The sequence below is a fragment of the Epinephelus moara genome, chromosome 9 (assembly GCF_006386435.1).
Source record: "Epinephelus moara isolate mb chromosome 9, YSFRI_EMoa_1.0, whole genome shotgun sequence".
NCBI lineage: Eukaryota > Metazoa > Chordata > Actinopteri > Perciformes > Serranidae > Epinephelus > Epinephelus moara.
This window is the reverse complement of record NC_065514.1, coordinates 26226669-26246044: the sequence shown is the minus strand read 5'-3', so window position 1 is coordinate 26246044 and position 19376 is coordinate 26226669. Positions and strand designations below refer to the sequence as shown.

General features: G+C 40.8%; 1 protein-coding gene across 4 annotated transcripts; it reads right to left on the bottom strand.

Moving 5' to 3' along the window:
• Positions 1-155: 155 nt before the first annotated feature.
• Positions 156-17706, bottom strand: hnrpkl (heterogeneous nuclear ribonucleoprotein K, like). Of its 4 annotated transcripts, none has more exons than XM_050053939.1 (16): positions 17493-17706; positions 16035-16144; positions 15213-15310; positions 15044-15100; positions 14203-14246; positions 13074-13146; positions 10487-10600; positions 10192-10320; positions 9711-10018; positions 9458-9511; positions 9151-9190; positions 6321-6336; positions 5285-5317; positions 5084-5151; positions 4802-4971; positions 156-2475 (listed from the first exon to the last, which is right to left on the bottom strand). In XM_050053939.1, exons 2-16 carry the CDS (start codon positions 16093-16095, stop codon positions 2445-2447), a joined length of 1296 nt encoding a protein of 431 aa, XP_049909896.1. In that variant the 5' UTR covers positions 16096-16144; positions 17493-17706; the 3' UTR covers positions 156-2444. The 4 variants fall into 4 exon arrangements, with proteins under 4 accessions (XP_049909896.1, XP_049909898.1, XP_049909897.1 ...); XM_050053941.1 differs by having other exon boundaries at positions 16035-16141; XM_050053940.1 differs by lacking the exon at positions 17493-17706 and adding an exon at positions 17187-17472.
• Between the last annotated feature and the right edge of the window lie 1670 nt (positions 17707-19376).

Genomic DNA, 19376 nt, shown 5'->3' with positions numbered 1-19376 from the left:
ATTATGGGAACTAATTTCCGGTGTTAACTAGCGAACTACGGATACATGTAACAGAGAAACAGGCTGAGCCAATTCACTGGAAGCCAATTACAACCAGCACTGGATAGACATTTATTATTCTTCTGTTGAAAAAAATGCAGAATACACACACTGGGTGAACTGTGACACAGACTTTATTTACTAAACACCTGCAGGTACTACAGATATCAGACACAGATACAGATATGACCTGACAGAAAACACCACTCATGGACTCACAAAGCTGAACGCTCCTCATGTGACACTGCATCTTAAACTTTCAAACAAAAAAAAGAAAAAGAAACTTTAAAAATGCGTCCAAACTCTCAAAATTAAAAAAAAAAAACTTTCAAGAATAAATGGATGAAACAGATCAGATATAAAGGCTGAACTACAGCGAGTCATGAGTGGCAGAAAATCAAATAACCATAGAAACAGAAAAAAAAAAGATTTCCAAAACTGTCTTATGGCACCAAATCCTTCCGAGAAAGTAGAAAGTATCCTGGGCCTGCCTAACCTAACCACTCATGAAATTACTGTTTCTATATAAATATATACACACACTTTATACAGCTCCTTGTCTTTCTATGAAAAACAAAAACCTTTTCTTTAAAAAATCTTTTTGCTCTATCACACTGGCACATTTTTTCCAACTTAAAGCATAAGTATGACATTTTGGGAGAGACTTCATATCCAATTTCTGACTGAGAGTAGAGAAAAACATTGACACTATAGGGCTCTCATATCCGTCCAGTTACTGCTAGCAGCCGTTAGCTTAGCACAAGGACTGGAAATGGGGGGGAAACAGCTACCCTGGCTCTGCTGAACTATTCTAAGTCCATCTACTGTACAGGCACCTCAAAGGCCCAGTAATTAACACTTTATATATCATTTGTTTATTCCTATAAAAAGATAAAAACAATTCATCGTTTTACAGGGGGTTGCTTGTCCCACCATAGATGGAATCACAATGTTTATTTACAGTAACTTCCAGGTAGAAAATCCTTGTGGCACTACAAAAAAATCCAACAGCACGGGGTACATTCTGCCTCAATTAGTTTGTTTTGTTGCCAACAACCAAAGGCAGACCAAACAAAATCAATCAACAGTTTAAATGTGTGCTATATGTAGAATATTCTCATAGCTTTAGGAACAGAAGCTGTTATATTAAAGCCACCAGACTCCATTGACAAAAATAGTAATTTAACTCAGCAGAACACCAAGTTGTTGGTCTACCATGGCATCGATTGGTTAGTGTGTATGGTAAAGTGAAACAATTATTAAAATATAGCGTACACTTACACTGGCATACATTTTTTTTGGTGGGTAAAATACACTGCTTAGCTTCCGTGCCGGTGAAATTTGCTTTATTAAAGATGATACCAAAGCAACAAACTACCTAAAATGAGCACAGCAGAAACATCAGATAGCTCTGACCATCGTGTTTAACGATACTTCTTTAAACGTAACAGCTGAAAATGACGGCACAGTTTGGCAAGTTTCACAATTTTACATATTTCTGCAATTGTAATCTACTGCTAGTTGTTCTACTTTGAACTGACTGTTAGTGAGATGTCATGGTGATTTGGTCTATTTCTTGGCCAGTTAATGTTGCCAAGCAACAGGGAGAGACTCCCGAAGTGAAGATAATGCTAAAAAAAAAATGTAGTTTTTACATTTGAACATGTTAATTAGCTCGCTTTGCAGTTGCTGGTAGGTGGAGTATGTTGCCCTCTAACAGAGCTTGCCAAATGTTTTCCCTGTTTCCAGTCTTTATGCTAAGCTAAGCTAAGCTAAGCTAAGCATACAGCCATAAGAGTGGTCATGATCATATCATCCAACACTCCACTAGAATGCAAGTAAGCGCGTTTCCCAAAATGTCAAACTCCTCCATTAAAGCCAATCTTACAAAAAGCACTTCACTTACCAGAGGAAAGGGATGTTGGATGTTGTGTAAAAATTAAAACTCATTTAAACGGTTTTTTAACCATTCTGAGACCATGCATCTTCATTTAGAGTGTGCTTAAACGTTTGAGAGGGGGGAAAAACAAACTGAAACTCACATAATGTTCTTTACAAAAAGATTACATTCTGCATGCTGTACTGAAATGAGGGAGATAAGGGCCCGGGGTGGCTCACAACACCAAAAGTTATCGCACGGATGAGTTTACTCCAATGACGGCACAAGAATCTCCTGAAAAATAACTACACCAGCACAGAAACATGTTGCTGACTCCTTGTTTGCTGTTTGACAGCTTAAGATTTTTTTTCAAAACTCCTCAAAAATAAAAAGTGTGTTTTATAGATAGATGGTGTAGTGTGTGATCGTGAGGGGAGGAGGCAAAGCAGAGGAATGTAGGCTCTGAATAGAAGGAGGAAACAGTATGGCAGCATGGCTTCACTCGTCTTCTTCGCTTCCCTCTTCCCTAGAAGAACCGGCCGGAGTATTGCCTCACACTGAAATAAGAGACAGATGAAGGTAAGGACATTTCATGATAACATTAAGAATATTTATTTGAACAGGAACGTGACATGGGTCAGGAGCTGTTAATGCTGGACGCTGCAAACTGTGAGACATTTTTCATGTGGAGCACAACTGTAAGTTATAAAAAGTATGCCAAGGTCAAGGCTGGAAATAAATTATGTCTGCGAGAAGCATTATGACTGCTGAGACCAGCTTAGCCATTTAGTGATGGGAGGAAAGGAAGTGTCTGTGAACTGAAAAGCTCTTCAAGATGAAATACTGGTGTTAGGAAAAAAGGCTCTACAGCCTTATGTTCTGGCATGGTGTGCAAAATGTGAACATTTATCAAAGGCAGTAAAGCACTGATTCCAGTAAAATCTCAGGGTTGCACAGAAGTTTAATAAAACTAGGGCTGTAACTGATATTTAATTTCATTATCGAATTGATTACTCTGCAAAGAACTTCTGTCTATAAAATGTCAAATTAGTGAAAAACGCCTCATATAGTTTCACAGTGCCCAAGTTGTTGTATCAGATCAACAGCCCACAACCCAAACATATTCAGGCCCTATCTACATGTATACAGATGTTTTTGAAAACTGATATTCCACATGCAAGCAGTTTTAGGTCACTAAAACAGAGGTTTTTAAAGCACCTTCTAAGATTTAGATTTTTTAAAACTCTGGTTATTTGTACCCATGTGGACTTAGAAAACGGAGTGTTTGGAAAATTATGTCATCTTCTCAATTCACCCTTGTCCACTGTTGCTTTGTGTAATGAGAATCGGCAATAACAATGGCGAACTACCTATAAGTTGTTTACTTTTTGTTGGCACTGCTTGGTCTAATGACTACTTCAAAGCCCAGAAACACCAAACCAACATCCAAAAAACGAGTGGTAATAAAGGTCAACTACAGCCAACGGCCAACTAGCACATACAATCTGCATCTACATGAGAGTAAATACTTATCCACACCAACAGGTGGCGGTAGTCTGTTTTCTTCATTTAAAAAAGGGAAACCAGAAGACATGTTCAAGATGCTGGTTAGCCAGTAAGCACATTAACAACACAATCCAATGTTCTCATACCCTCTTGTCTTACGTTGTTTGTTTACTTTCCTCACTTCCATTTCTCTTCTCGTACACTGAGCTGAACTGCCAATCAGAGTGATTTCATTCATCAGTGGGGTCTGCCAGGTCCAACATATATTTGATATGTTGAATTGGCCAAAGAAAAAAAAAGCCAACAAGGGGCAACAATGTGGGACACTCCACAAAAACTGGGGCGGCAGTCACTCACCCAACTGCCCAGTGTTGACCAACTGTTGGGACTTGTGTGTCAGGGCCCACAGCTTAAAACTTTGTATTGCTGCACCATTTCACAAATGGAGGTACCTGCTGCGCACAACGCTATTTGGTCCACCTCAGCATCCGCAGTTTAAAGTTTCCCAGAAACTAATGATTTTGGATCAGGCCTGGTCGAACCAGGAGGAAAACTTTCCATGTCCAGGGCGTCACTCATGTCTTTGAGTGAGATCCTTCATCATTATGAACAGTGATGAGATCTACAGTAAGTGTTTTGAAAAATGTAGGCTGTACACTTTACTACCTTTGCGACGAGGAGAGACTGTGAAAGACAGCTAACACAGGCAAGTGTTTTGATTCATTTTTGCATTCTAGTATGAACAAAGACATTTTGTAAATCGAGGGTTGTCTGGTCTTAATTTTTACTTAAACGAAGGGGAAAAAGTATCTCTTTTTTAAAAATATCTCTATAAGTGTAGACAGGGCCTCAGTTAACAGTTTAAAGTGACAACAACAAAGGAAGCAGATCTTGACATTTAAGAAAGTGAAACCATAAAGTTTTCCTGTGTTTGCTTATCAGATGATTAAAATGAGTAATCCATTATCAAATCAGTTGCCAATTAAATTCTGTTGATCAATTAATCAATTAGTCAACCAATACTTTACACAAATACACAAATTAGCACCACTCTGCTCAACTTCTAATCTAAAACCTCTTAGGAAATGGTTGTGATAGTATATGCATTACATTGTATAGGACTCTTAACATAACACTATCAGTGAACAGACCTTATTATATATTTTATGTAATCTATTATTAAGTCTGTTTGTGTTTCACCTGGCTGCAAGACAGATTTACTCATGGGGGTCACCAAGGTTAAGCTGAAGTTAATTATCTAAGTGAGCAACTACAGTAGTGTTTGCTTCCATCCAGTGGTGGATGAACACACAGGCCATCAGAGGAGAAACTGCTACAATGAGATGAGCTGTTTGGGGGAATCACAGGATCACATGCCTGTTCTGCAGCAGGTACTGGGCGTTCTGGATCTGGTCCTGTGTTCCTGTGATGGTGATGATGCGGTCCTCAGAGCCCTCTAGTGGTTCATCAATCTTGATGGATGCCCCGGACTCATGGCGGATCTGCTTGATCCTCTGGCCGCCCTTACCGATGATGGAGCCAGCCAGCTGCAAAACAACCACACAGGCCAATTGAAAGTGGATTTAGGAGTGAAGTGTCTGTTTTGTGTCATTCTTTATTGTAAAAATCATGTTTTTTGAGAATAGATGTTTTACTTACATCTTTTGGGATGGTGACTTGTGTTGTGATGACAGGGCCTCCGATATCACTGTATGAGCCTCGACCCCCTACAGGAGGAGGTGAGAAAGACTTTTTAAGGTGAAACTCTCTTTAACTAAAGCATGCAATGAGAAGAAACATTCCCTTTAGGTCAGGTTAGGAGACAAGACACTGGGACAATAATAATCCATCCCCACTCACCAGACTGAAAGTGCTCCCAGGAAGAATTGTTGTCTTTGAGAACATCGAAAAGGAAACAAGAGTGAAAAATGAAAATGAACCACAGGGACAAAGACAAGAGAGAGTGTGATTGTAAACAAGCAATACAGCAAATGCCCCAGACAAATACATTTTCCCTTTATGTGCTCTAACAAACTGATTACAGGAAAATGATGTTGTTGTTTTTCTTAATAGGAATGGTCTATTCATTGATGTCATTCCTAGGATTGAGGACATGTCAAAACCTGCAGCCAAAACGGTACAACAGAGTTTTTAAGAGCAAACAACATGAGTGATCAGACAGGTTTTCAACTACTGAGCATTACAGTTCATTCATCTATTAATGTTTTTAATTTAAAACGTTTTAAACATATCTCAGTTGAACCCAATCATAAAAACTATGTACTTATAAAAGGGTTAAATACAATGAAACGTCTGTCACGATCATCCATTTTTAGTCAAATTACTGTATTAAGCCAAAGAACAGTAAGCCAACATTTAACCAGGAAGTCTCTCTGCAAGAAAAGGCTGATCAGTTGCTGCACATTTTTGGAGTTAACTCTAACATTTACTTTTTTTAAAAAGTGGTTTAGATTTATACACTCAGTGTCTGCGTCAGCACATGTACAGTCTAATGCAATCTAATACAGTACTGTATTGCGTTATATTAAGAGATGTTTCACTTCTCTGTATAATGTAGTCCAGTCCAAAACCACCTTTAACTATGACCTCAGTAATGAACATAACTGAATTTACATAAAAACAAAAATGTTGCCAAAAATTGAACATAGTGAGCTTTATGAAAACAGATGTTACATCAGGGCTGTTGTATCGGACTGCACAGGCTTGTACAAGTGTACCTAATATAGTGGACTAAGTGGCTGCCCTTAAATGACATGTCTGAAACAAGAAGTGGCAGAAACTGTAATCATAGAACTTACGTTTTGGAAAAAAAAAGACATGATTTTTGATGAAATAACTGTAAATCTGTGCAGAATTTACATTAATCATCACTCACCATATCCGCCTCCACTCTGCATTTCAGGGATGAATGGAGAAAAAAAGGGGAAACATAAAACGGTTTTAATGACACAATAATGACAGTATGATATCAGAGCCTTTTAACGTTTTCTGTACGACAGGATTCAGTTCAGATCTGGGTCTGTTCTGATTTTGCAGCATTAAGCAGTTCCTGCACATTTTTCAATGACATTCATGCTTCAAATATCCTGTTCCACTTTATCTGAAAAGTACCTCATTGATTCGAAACTGGCTACTGAGACAATCTGAGGTAATTTATGGACCAACCTGAGATAATGAGTGTTTCTGGAATTGTTAATTTGATAATATGGTTTAGACACACCTTTAAAGCTCTCAGTCCTGAAAAGCTTATACACTCTATGGTAAATACACAACCTTACTCCCACAGAGACACATTATCATTGGTGAGCAGTTAGACCTGCAGTTCAAGTCCAACATGTTCGATCTGTTGGCAAGACCAAGACTGGCAACAGCTGCAGCATTTAGGAACTGCAGATGTAAACATGTTGGTGTGCCATCTACAGACAAGGACAGGATACGCTTTTGCAATTCTGACACTTTTGCCATGCAGGCAAAGAGTGTGAGGACTGCAGTTATGTTTTACAATTGAATCCTGCAAGACTTCTGTTAACTTAAGTCCTGAGCAGTAGAAGATTGGAAAAAACATTGCCTGGTCTGATGAATCTTGACTTCTGCCACAAATCCATGGAGGCTGGTGATGGTGAAAAGCTCCAACATACTCTCTGTGTTCCATGTCCAACTGTACTTTGATTTGTATATTTCCCAATATATCGCAATCTTTATACATCTGTCTCACAGATATTTTCATATCTGATAACAGGCATTTTCATCTCTCCCAAGAATGTGCTAAATTGCTCACCACGAGTTCAAGGCCAGTTGGCTGCCTTTGTATTCCTTTAGAGACAAATTATGTAATTGCTGGTAATGGCGAAACTCCTCACACAATCTTTCTCCAAAACAAGCATCCATTTTTGTCTCTTTGCAAACCAGCTAGAGGTGCATATGTGCATATGGTGCATATGTCACCAGGACAGGAGTGTGGGACGAGACGATATTTTTCTACCTGCAGCATGTGTAGTTGGTGTGCTTGCTATGTGTACACCTTGCCCAGTCACAAACTTTGGGCTGCAGACTGACATCCACAAAGAGGTCCCCATGGACTCTTGCCAACATGGGCAGAAGATGACATTCAGTATGAATTGGCTTTTATGGTGTGGGGAGTATTTTCTTAACACACATTTGGTCCCATTTAAGCATTGTTTAGATGCCACAGCCTGAGTGTGGTTGCTGACCACATGCATCCTTTATGACCACAGTCTACACTTCCGCTAATAGCTACTTCCAACAGAATAACACAAACAAAGCACACATCATCTCAAGCTTGTTCTTCCAACACGACAGTGAGTTCAGCGTACTCCAATGGCCTCCACAGTCACCAGATCCTATAGAACACCTTAAGGATGTCGTAGAACAGGAGACTTGCAGCATGACATGTACAGCTGACTAATCTGCAGCGACTGCATGATGCCATCACGTCAACATGGACCACCATCACTAAGGAATGTTTCAGCACTTTGTTGAACCCATGGCATAAAGAATTCAGGCAGTTCTAGGGTCAAACGAGGGTCTCACCCAGTCTTAGAAATATGTGTCTGATTAAGAGGCCACTAAGTGTATTTCTGCTGAATATGAGACTTTATAGTTCACACAGCTCTTCAGATTTTGGTTAGTTTTGAGTGGAAAGAAAAGGGCCTTAAAACAGATTCTTTTTATTCTAAGATAAAACAACATTGTGTGGGAAGCAGACACACGAAGAGACGAAAAATAAAACAATATACAATGTAAGAATAAAAGTTGAAACCATTTTACAGTGGTCACAGGCGGCAACGCAGATATTAGGACTTCAAGAAATGTGAAACTGGGTCAAATATTTATCACATTTAGTGTTCATTTAACCAAAGAAGTAATAACTCATATTTAGTACATCTAAATGCAGGGTTGTAATTTGTCTGAACCCCATAATGCCGTTGAAATTGTTAGAGAAATGTCTTAATGGAGGAGTGTTAATTAGAGAAACACTATACACTCAAATAAAACACACACATTTCTGCATACGTTTTGAAGTTATTTGAGCATAATAAACATTTTCCAATTGTGAATCAAATGCTGAATTTATATAGTTTTTGGTGAGTAAAAAAAGTGATAAGCATCATTCCTTATCTAAGAATAATATAATTTTTAAGTGATTTGTCTTCTCTTGAGACTAACTGCTAAAATTAATTTGCATTTTGATTTTTAAAAATCTCAGCGGCCTTTAAAATAAAAAAGATTCATGTCTGAGTATTTATACCCGTCTGAAGGAAAACATGTTTGTTCCTAAATGTCAAGAATTAATCGACAGACAGCATATTGGTATTTATTTGATCAAATGTATTCTTTGGCTTCCTATTGAAACTATTTGCTGAAGGAAACCTGTTCAGGAATTGCTTTGGTTTCAGCTCAAGTTCATTTGCTAGCCTGGTGGATCTCTGGACTACGTACTCAGCTGCTCTGTGGTAACCACGGAGACAACTGTTGCCAGGCAACAACAGGCCCAGATCAGTGTGCATACACAGTGAAAAAGCAGCACAGTGTCCATGCCTCCGTGCTTGTACTACACTCAGAAAAAGGAATTCCAATCACCTCGTCTGAAATATAATTCACAGACACCTACTACACACAGCTAGGACGCTACAAACATACAGCTTAGCTTTACAGCAGCACCTGAAAACACAGACGGCACTCACCATGCTGTCATAACGGTCTCCCCCTCGGCCTCTTCTGTCACTACAGACAAAAAAGGTATGCATTAATATAGTTTCTCCACTCTGGAGGACACTTAACACTACAGTATCGAGCAGGTCAGCGCTGTTAGATTGGTATTTAAAAAGCTGTGAGTGTGAAAGGACATGCAGACTCTACAGATGACCCGTGATCACACTCTGAATCAGGGCTGGTGGGTTGACATTCTGCTACTGAGCAACTTACACGGATATCTGTTTTGCTCTGCTTTTGAGAGAAATTAAATTATTGACAATCCTACTCTGTGTTCACCTTGGTCTGTCGTCCATGCCGCCATGATAGCTGCCATGCGAGAACCGGTCTCCCCTGCAAACAAAGACAAGCAAGGAAAGAGTATTAGAAAAATTAAATGCAACTGTATCTCAATCTCTTAATATCATCGCAGATTGTTACTGTCTGTTCACTACGAAACAAACCACTAAGGCAAACACACCAGAGTTCATTTTAACAAAACCAATCAGGTTAGAGGTGTGAAAGCATCCACATTGAGTGGGCCCCTCCTTACCCTCCTCTTGGTGGTGGTGGCGGGGGAAGAGGCAGATTACGTGCTCGGCTGCCCCCTCGGCCACCTCTGCTCAGCGGTGGTGGAGGACCCCGACGGGGGCTCATATCATCGTAATCCCTTCTGGAGGGAGGCATGGGTCTGTTGCCACGAACCGGGGGCATGCGCTCAAAGCCCCCGCGCACACGGATGGGGAAGCCGCCAATGGGTCGTCTGCCTCTCTCCTCGAATAACATGGTGAAACCGCCGTAGTCGTATGTCTCATCGTAGAAATTAGGGTCATAAGGCTGGGCACGGCCTTTGATTGGCGCCTGCAAAATGAAAGGACGATAAAAGAGATTGTCAAAGGCTGCTCTGTTCTGAAATAACTGTTGAAATGAGCTGCCTTTAGTCCTCCAACTATCCTTACATCTGTATGACATGAAACACATGACTGTATATAGTCTCTTGAGACTTTCAACAGACCTCAGAAATGTAAACTCACCTCTGACACCAGCTCCAGGATAACTTTTATACATTCAATGACACGTTCTGGCTTTCCTCCCACCAAGACGACTCTGTCAGTGGAGTGTGGACAACACTCCTGGAACAGCTTGATGGTGGTCTGGGTGTTCTGGTGCATGGAGACATGACAATATCAGACTTAAAACCAGACAATCAAATTCACTTGTGATTGCTTTGCTACAGGTGACAATTATGATTCTAACAATTCATCTCCAGGCTAACTGTTGGTGCAAAGCATCATGGCGAGGCGCCTGCTAATCTGGACTCTGTCCTACCTCTCTCAGCTCCTTTATCTTGGCACCTTTTACCCCGATGATGCCCCCTGCCAAACTCTGATGGATCAGCAAGCGGAGCTCAGAGTCAAAATCAATCCCACTGTAATGCTGGTACTACAGAAACACAAAGCAAGATCAGTGATGTCAGTGGGGTCTGAAACTCTTCCACTGATGATTAATAAAGCATTTTCCCAATTAAATACATTGGAAATATGAGGAAAAAAACAATGGGCATCATTCTGTATGCAAATATAACATGTAGTGGGTTTTAAATTTTAACAAATCTGGACACAGAAAACAGACAATTTGGAAATTCATTACGAGCCTGCATCATGTGCTGTTAAAACATTTGAAACATTTATTTTATTCTGTAACACAATTTCAATTTTTGCTTTCACTTTCCTGAAATAATAGAAGTTATGAATGAAAACTGACACAGATAACTAGTTAATTCATGCAGTTCTGATTATAGAAAATGAAACAAACATATTTGCAAGCTGCTTGAATCAATGTAGCTTTGTTTTAAAAGATCTGGCCTGGAATATCATTTCAGATTAGTGAATTCATACTTGTAATATTAAAGAGCAGTAAAATAAGCAGCAGTGTTTGAAGACATGTTTTAAAGCAGCACAGGGTAACTGACAGACTAACAAAGACGGCAAATAATTGGCACTCAAACTGCTGTTGCATCAGTCTCAAAAATTATCATATGACAAGAGAAACTCTCAGTAAATCATGACAGCATTTGCCAAACGCAGAAAAAAAATGCGCTGGTTTGGGAGAGCAGTGGTGGCAAAGATTGAGCTCATTAAAGAAACCAAGATTCGACTGAGTAGTTAGAAAATCACTGAAAAACAACAACCTCAAAAATAACACTGAATTACATTTGTGTGACAGTCGAGACAAAAGCTAATTACTGTGAGCTTCACAGAGGTGGTAGCTGTTACAGAGACGCCATTTGGAAAATATATTCAAGGCCAAAAAAGTAGGATGCAAAATGTGTTATGAGGCGCATAAAACCTGGAGCTATAGATATCTTTCACTTAGATGTTTGGACACATCTGAAGCAATGCGTACCAACTGCTTTATATGGCAAGAGATCAATATTAGTATGGGTGGCTATCACATGGGTAAATGCGATAACAAGTAACAGGTCTGGGCTCTCTGGTTGACCTGAGCGGTTTGAGAAGGCCATCGCAGTAAAATCATAAGGGTGACTTATGGCCAACCAGCAAATGGTTATGAAGAAGACTTTTGTTACCTGATTCAATGAGTCAACAAAATGTAGTGTTATTGGTGGAGTAAAGGCAGTTTTATTGTGTTAAGCTCAGATGAGGTTAGGTTATTTTGTCCATGCATGGCATGTATAGTAAGTCAAACTGCAGTGCCCATTGGGAAGAGCAAGACAAGAGTGTATGCAATTAGTTGCATTAGCTTAGTCCAATAAAGATCAGTAATAAATTTAATTATTGCTTCAGGTCACAGATCAGACTTGAGTGTAAAATTTGGCCATAAAAGTCAATCAGGTCTTAAAGATGCAGGTATTTTTTTGTTTGGGTCTCAGTTAAAAGGTGCCCTGCAGAGTTCTCTTGTAAACAAAGTTTAAAATATGTTAACATTAATTATTACTCAGCAAAACACATGGTGTAACAAATATGATGAAAGCTGTTCCTTCCTCATGAAGTATTTGCAAAGCCAATATTTTAAATCTTGCATTGTTTACAGAGGAGCTGACCGTCTTCTTCTTCACTGCCTTTGTTGGCACATTGCTATGTTTGTTGATGCACCACCAGCGGTCAATGAGTAATTGTGCAAAACCTTGAAAGGAACAGTTAACCCCCAAATAAAAATTACATATTTTTCCTCTTACCAGGTAATGCTATTTATCAATCTCGATTGTTTTGGTGCGAGTTGCAGAGTGTTGGTGATATCGGTGGTAGTCTCTCTAATATAATGAAACTAAATGACAGTTACTTTATGGTGCCTCAAAGCACTAAAAAATACATTTGAAAAACTCAACAGTAATGTGTCTTTCTAGAAATCATGACCAGTTATTTACCAGATGACCAATAGACATTGTTGTGGGCATTTTCATGTTGTAACTATTTTTTATCTCTGTCTATCTACAACTGCCAACCATATGATGCACGCTTCCTGCTGCGCTGTGAAACTGTTGGGGGGTGTAGTTCAGCAGAAAGAATATAGTTCCTACATGAAACTGCTCACAACAAGGTCTGTGGATTATATTGAGTAACTGTGTCATGATTTCTAGAGAGAGACATTGCTGTTGAGTTTTTCAAATATATTTTTTGGTGCTTTGAACACAATCTAGATTGATAAATAGCACTACAGTTAAGCAGGAAAATTTATATTACTGATCTTGGGGTGAACTGTCCCTTTAGGTACCTTTACAGCTTGTGCAGAACTCAAATTCTGCATATTTATGCCCAAATTATATTTTTTTCTGTTCTTTTAAGTCCCCCCAAAAAATCAAAAAGCAATGTCATCAATCATCCTGGTCTTGCCCTTTGATCACATACACATGATTAACAGGAAAATTAACATGGTAATTAACATGGTAGCTTACCTCCTCTAGAGTTGGTATGATTTTCAGCAGAATCTCTCCAATAGTGTCGATGCTGGCATTCACACTCAGGATCCTGTCAGGAACCATTTTGCCCAAAAGGAAGCAAGGCATTACAAGGGAGACAAAAGGTAAAGCGAGAAGCAGTCCAACAAACAGTGACGGACAAACTGACGAAAGGTTTCAAACTATAAAAAGGAAAAAGTAAGACTGCTGCATACTACGCACAATTATAACTTTTCCCCAACACTAGACTAATTAAATAAGCAGCTGACATGCACTCATTCTAAAATCATTAAGTAAGAGAAGTCTTGGGAGGATGGGCAGCTTCAGAACGGCTCAAATTAACGTGAGACTGGCCACACAGAGTTGGGGGAGGGGGTGTGAGAGAGAGAGAGATCTTTTAATACCATCCCACCACCAGCAAGTTGGGGAAAAGGAACATAAACTCAAACATAAGCTTGCCATGACAACTGCGCCACNGACAGGAGCAGGGGTGGAGGGGTTGGAGAGGGGAGGGGGGGGGGTTATGAAAGGTTTGGCAGGCAGCTCTGATCCGATGTGGCCTGAGAGAAATTCAACAGAACAGCACAATGAAATAAAGACACAACATTAATGAGTGACAGAGTGGGGGACGGAGCCTCCAGACAAGAGCCAGCGCTCTCTCGGAAAATCATGGACAGTGATGCTGACAACAGTGGGGGAGGGGGGTGGAGGAGGAGGGAGGTCGTAGGTAAGGGGGCCAGGTGGGCCACAGAGGACAGAGCGAGAAAAAGATGTCTGCTTTCCACAAGTTTCATGGTGAAATTAAACATCACAGCACGGAAAAACAACATCCAACAGCTGTGCTGCTATCCATTCAATACCAACTACTTGGCAGTGGGTTGTCAGTGACTCTGGACAATAAACTGTAATGACAAAAAGTCCAACTCAATGGAGATGCTTAAAATGGACATAAAAATCAAAAGGAACAATACACGTCTCTTACAAGTGGAGGAGGGGGGTCTTTGGGGGAGGGGGGAGTATACTGTCATGTATATAAAAATGTTAAAATGAAACAGAAGGCAGGTTATCAAAGACATGTGTTTCACTGTTCTAATCAGGCAGTGAGGCAATAACTGGTGGGACATACCGCTCTGGGCCACTGCTGTCTGGGACTGATACACTGGCATTGTACTGCATGGGCCGAGGTGGTGGTGGTGGTGGTTGTGGTGGTGGTTGTGGTGGAGGAGGTTGGCATTGGGTGGGGGCATTCAATCACAAGATGTCAAGTTAGGTGCCCGTTTAAGGAGGGGCACGGTTTATGGGCGGGGCCAACCGGGAGTGTCAGGTGGGCGGGCGGGCGTTCAGGGGCGGGCGGAGGTTGGGCCAACGTCAAGGTGGGCAACGCAGGAGGGGCATGTCGATCCAGTACATGGGCAACGGAGGAAGGTGGCCAAAAATAAAAACAAAAAAAGTAAAGGAGAAGGGAAGAGGGGGAGAAGGAATACATTTTTAATTGAATACACGCTATACTTTGTCCCAAAAGTGAAATGAGAGACTTGAAACTGAGGTGAGTGAAGAAGAACAGGAAGTGTGACCTGGACAAAGATAAGTATAAAAAACAGTCTGGAGATTTTTGTCCCTGAGCCTATGTCCAGTCAGGCTTCCAGGCACCTGGTGTCACTTCAAGGTCAAACATAGCTTCAACACTGTGAGGGGAACTGGAATCAGTCATAGAGGACTGGAAACAAAATGTCTAACAAGGCCTTCCTTCTCTTCTTCCACATGAGCCAACTTTGTTTCATCGTTAAAGAAAACTAATCTTTGACTAACAGTGCATGTCAATTCTCAAACCTGCAAGAAATCTGGGATTGTTTCCTCAGGAGTCCAAACTGATTGGAATTTAGGTCTGGATCCTTTTCATTTTATTAGACAACTAAATTTTCGTCTCAGCTGCAGAAATATCAGCAGCATTTTATCCGTTTACTCACGTCTGTGCGTAGGGCTTTTATGTTCTTGCCACCCTTTCCAATAACAGCACCGGCATTCTGTGGAGAAAAAGGTTTTCCTTAGAAATAAATCATTTTGATCAATAGGGGAAAAATAACCAACAGTGTGAACCAACAGTTAACGTGGCCCACAGAGCGAATGGGTCTTTACTTTGCTCTGAAGCAGCACACGCAGCTCCACCATCTCGTCTGCGTTGCGAGAACGTTTGAAGGCCTGCTCTTCGTCCATGTCCTCAGCTGGGCGTTTACCTGAGAGGGAAGACAATGCAGGTCAAATCTGAGCCCGGCAATCCTTCTGTCCGAGGTTTTTATTAGTAGCAGAATAGCCGAAGAATTTGGACATTTCCAATTTAAGCACCCCTGCATGGCAGTTTTAAAAAAGCAATCTTTGATTCTTTAAATGTTCTCATGTTTCACAAAGATTTTTTAAAATCTAAATCCTGCATTTATCTTCTATAAACACATAAAATGCTACACATGCCTGCTAAAATGTAGGACTATGCTGCCATAATATTTTGGAGAAAAAAAAAAGAGCCAGACACATCCAAATGATCATTAACAACCACATCCACTGAAGGGTTAATAGAATAGACAAAAATATGAATACATGGCGAGCGCTAGGTCTACAGTATGTTCTACCCCAAGAACGTGTTTCATTTAGCAGCCAACTGTATCCTGGAATATGTCCAGCGCCAACATGTACCCTTCCTGGATTAAAACATGGGCAGATCTGCTCAGGGCCCACCAAACAGCAGTATCTTGGACAGGAGAATCCCGCAACCATCTGACAGGTCCACATGCTATGTAGTGCCAGCCAGAAATGTTCAGTTTTTTTCTTTTTTTACTCCCTTGAGTGAACTAATTAGCTGGTACTGTACTTTAAGCTGGATATAACACTCCACAGGCTCAATTTATTTTCTACTTGCAGTTTATGTTATGGTCATGATCAAAATGAAGATGTGTAAGATGTTACCATTAGTGTCAGTGTTGCTGAATGAGATGTCTTCGTCTTGCTGATCGAGTTTCACCTCCATTGTTTTGCACCTGCAATGGAATGCAAACAGGCTCCTCTCCCTGGATCTGCTAAAAAGAGGGGGTGGGCGACAAAATGCAATCAGCATGGCTACACATGGTACAAGCAAAGATACATCAAGTATTCTTATAAGAGCTGCAACCAACATTTCTTATTATCAGTTAATCTGTCAGTCATTTTATTAAGTAACCGATTGTTTGGCCTGTAACACACCAAAATAGTGTCCACTATACGTTCCCATTCTGCATCTTCAAATCTTCAAATGTGTTGTTTTGTCCAAGAAACAGTCAGAACCCAAAATATATTCAGTCTACTACCACATAAAATTAGGAAGAGCAGCAAATTCTTACATATTTATAGTTGTAAACAGAGTGTTTGGCGATTACTGGATTATACAAAGTAGCTGCAGACTACTGATCCACTATTCGATTAATAATTTCAACTGTAACTCTGTAGCTTTTTTTTTTTTTTATCGTATTCAAATTGAGGGATTAAGGACAGAGGGTGTCCTGTGCTGTCCAAATTGTGAAGCCCCTTGAGGCAAATTTGTGATTTGTGATTTTGGTCTACATACATAAAATTGACCTGTGCTGTTGCCTGGGTGTTTCAGCATTGTAACAGTCTGAATCTAGGACTGGAAACTTTAAATATAGTCTCAAAGTAGCTTGCATGAACTCTATTGTACGCATGCAGTCCACCTACATGCACTGCCCACTGTTGCTAGTAAAATGCTGCAAAAACAGGTTGGACTTGTGCAAGCATCACTCACTGTACTGAGGCCTTGCTAAGTTATAAGGAGATGCTGGTTAACGCCTACACAGCGCAGGAATTTGCACCCATTTTAACTGATAAAGGATTTTCAAGAGCATTCACAGCTACCCCCATGTATGGAGGTTGTCTGGAAAATATACAGGTGTATTATTGCTTAACAAATTAGCCGTCTGTGGAGGAGAACCCCTCACCATGCACTGAAACTAGTTACACCGATCCTTTCCCCATTTATCTCCGCCTACATGTAAAACAGCTCCGTGAACGTTACATAAAAGGTAACTGCGCAATTTGGTACACACGAAAGGAAAACATGTTTGTCACCTGAGCTGTCTGTCTGCAAACAGAAGTTAGCAAGCTCCGCGCTAAGTTGACATGACTTCGCTAAGCTAACAGCTCCGCTAAGCTAGCCAGCTGCTGTCTGTGTGTTTTGCGAGGCGTGTCTACCAGCTACAGTGTACACGTTGCGACTGTACAGCGTTCACTGGCGAGACATAACATGGAACAATCCAGGTCTCCTCGTAAATGTCAGCTGTGAAATCAAATTACGTGGACCCTAGATAGCAATTAGGCTAGATGACGCAACGTCAAATACAGAGCTAACACGGTGTGACAGTTGGAAAAACAAACCTGCAGCAAAGCCACGTTCACTGCGGTCCTCCACGGTTTCCTTGCCCAGAAACGTTCGCACGTTTTCAGCATGGAGAGGAGACACTGTGGATGAGCTCGATTCGTCGACACTCACCCGGTGGTTTGTTACTTATGGGTATAAAGTCAGCACGGGCGGGCGGTGCTAAGCTCCATTACATTCACAGCGAGGACTCGATGTACCCGTATGGCCAAGAAGAACAAGTTATCAAACGCACTGTTAATTGTTCTGGTATTTCGCCCTGAGTTTAGACTCGCAGGCAGCGGTCCCTCTCGACCCCGCCCCCCTTGGCAGACACTCCATTTATTTCAACTACGGCGTGTTTGCTACAAGTTTAATGCCCTGAGCTCAGGCTGTCAGGTTAATTTACAGTTACATTTGCAGTGCTCATGTGCTTCGGCTGCGTCCCAGCTCACTACTAACTAGATATTACCGTAAGTCTCACCTGATTTTGAGTACAGCAGACAAGCAAACTGACCAAATTAAATATGGTTAAAGATTTAAAGATATTTTGGGACTGTGTCATTCACTGACACTCTTCCAGTACTTCTAGGCTTGTTAGTCCTAAAACTTGAAGAGTATTTAACTGTAAAAGTGAGAAGTATGCTAGAAAATACAAATGTAGTTCGTTAATGACCATTGCCCCCATTGTATTTGGTGGGAGGATACAAAAAACACCCAACTGGAACACAAAAAATCAGCTAATCAATCGATCAGTTGATCTTGAACTCTTGAATCATTATTAACAGAATATCTTTGGGGTTCCATTTGAAAATGTCACCTTAAGCTCTGAGAAATTTTACAGCCATTACTTCTCCATTGTTTGACATTTCTTAAAGGTCTAGTGTGAAGGATTTAGTGGCATCTAGTGGTGAGGTTGCAACATTGCTACCAGCTGAAACTTATTCTGTGTGCCAAGCGTGTAGGAGAACTACGGTAGCCAACTCAAAAATGCTAAAGGCCCTATCTAAGGCTAGTTGTTGTCCATTCTGGGCCTCTGTAGAGACAAGATGGCGGGCTCTGTAGAAGAGGGCCCGCTCCATGTGTAGATAAACTGCTTATTCTAAGATAACGAAAACACGACAATTCTTATTTTCAGGCGTACACTGTATGTAAAGATGGACGACATGACAGCTCTCCAAAAGTGCCCCCTGGTGGCTGGCTGCAGTATCTGTCATAAAGCCCGCCCCCTCCACTTTAGTGGATGTAACACAAGCTAAACTAAAAATTCAATGTACACCTCATATAAATTTTTCTTAAAGATGTTTTCTGTCATTTTAGGCAGCCTAGTTCTTATCACGCAGCTGTATGTTCAAGAGTTCGTTTTTCTAATAAGCTTGGCTCCAATTAGTTATTTGATGCTGTAAAAAGATGTGCACATTGCTGTTGTAAAAGGAGTGTCCCTTCTCCTGTAGATGTAAGTGGACAGCTATGTGTGCCAGTGGATATAACTGTTAGTTGCAGCCCTACATTCAGTGCAGCCACAGTGTTAAGCAGTGTTTCTCCCTGACTTGCACTACACCCCCAGAAGTGGATGCACATATGAGAACCACAAAGGGCTTTGTGTGATCTACTTGTGCTTATATGTACTTGTGCTCTGTGCTTTTTTTGTTCCACACCAGCACATCTTTGGTGCTCAGAAGTTGTTTGCACTTGTTAGAGGAACTTGATGCTTCCACCTGTAGGTGCCAGACATCTCCCTATCACACCAGCAGTTCATTTGTAAAGATCATTAGATCACCATCCACAACAGCGGCCCATTCATCTGAACAACACAGTCCCTCCTATGGAAGAGTGCTCAGCTGACTGGTGGGAGAATACCCAGGTTCAGATAATTGTGACATACCCAGTTTAACCCCTGGATG

Bases quoted from the DNA above. Each gene is read 5' to 3' on its own strand.
- hnrpkl (XM_050053939.1), bottom strand. From the start codon at position 16,095: ATGGAGGTGAAACTCGATCAGCAAGACGAAGACATCTCATTCAGCAAC. The intron at 15,311-16,034 runs GTAACATCTTAC...CTTCCCTCTCAG, and splicing joins CAGCAACACTGACACTAATG to GTAAACGCCCAGCTGAGGAC. The intron at 2,476-4,801 runs GCATGTGATCCT...CTCTTATTTCAG, and splicing joins CAGTACCTGCTGCAGAACAG to TGTGAGGCAATACTCCGGCC.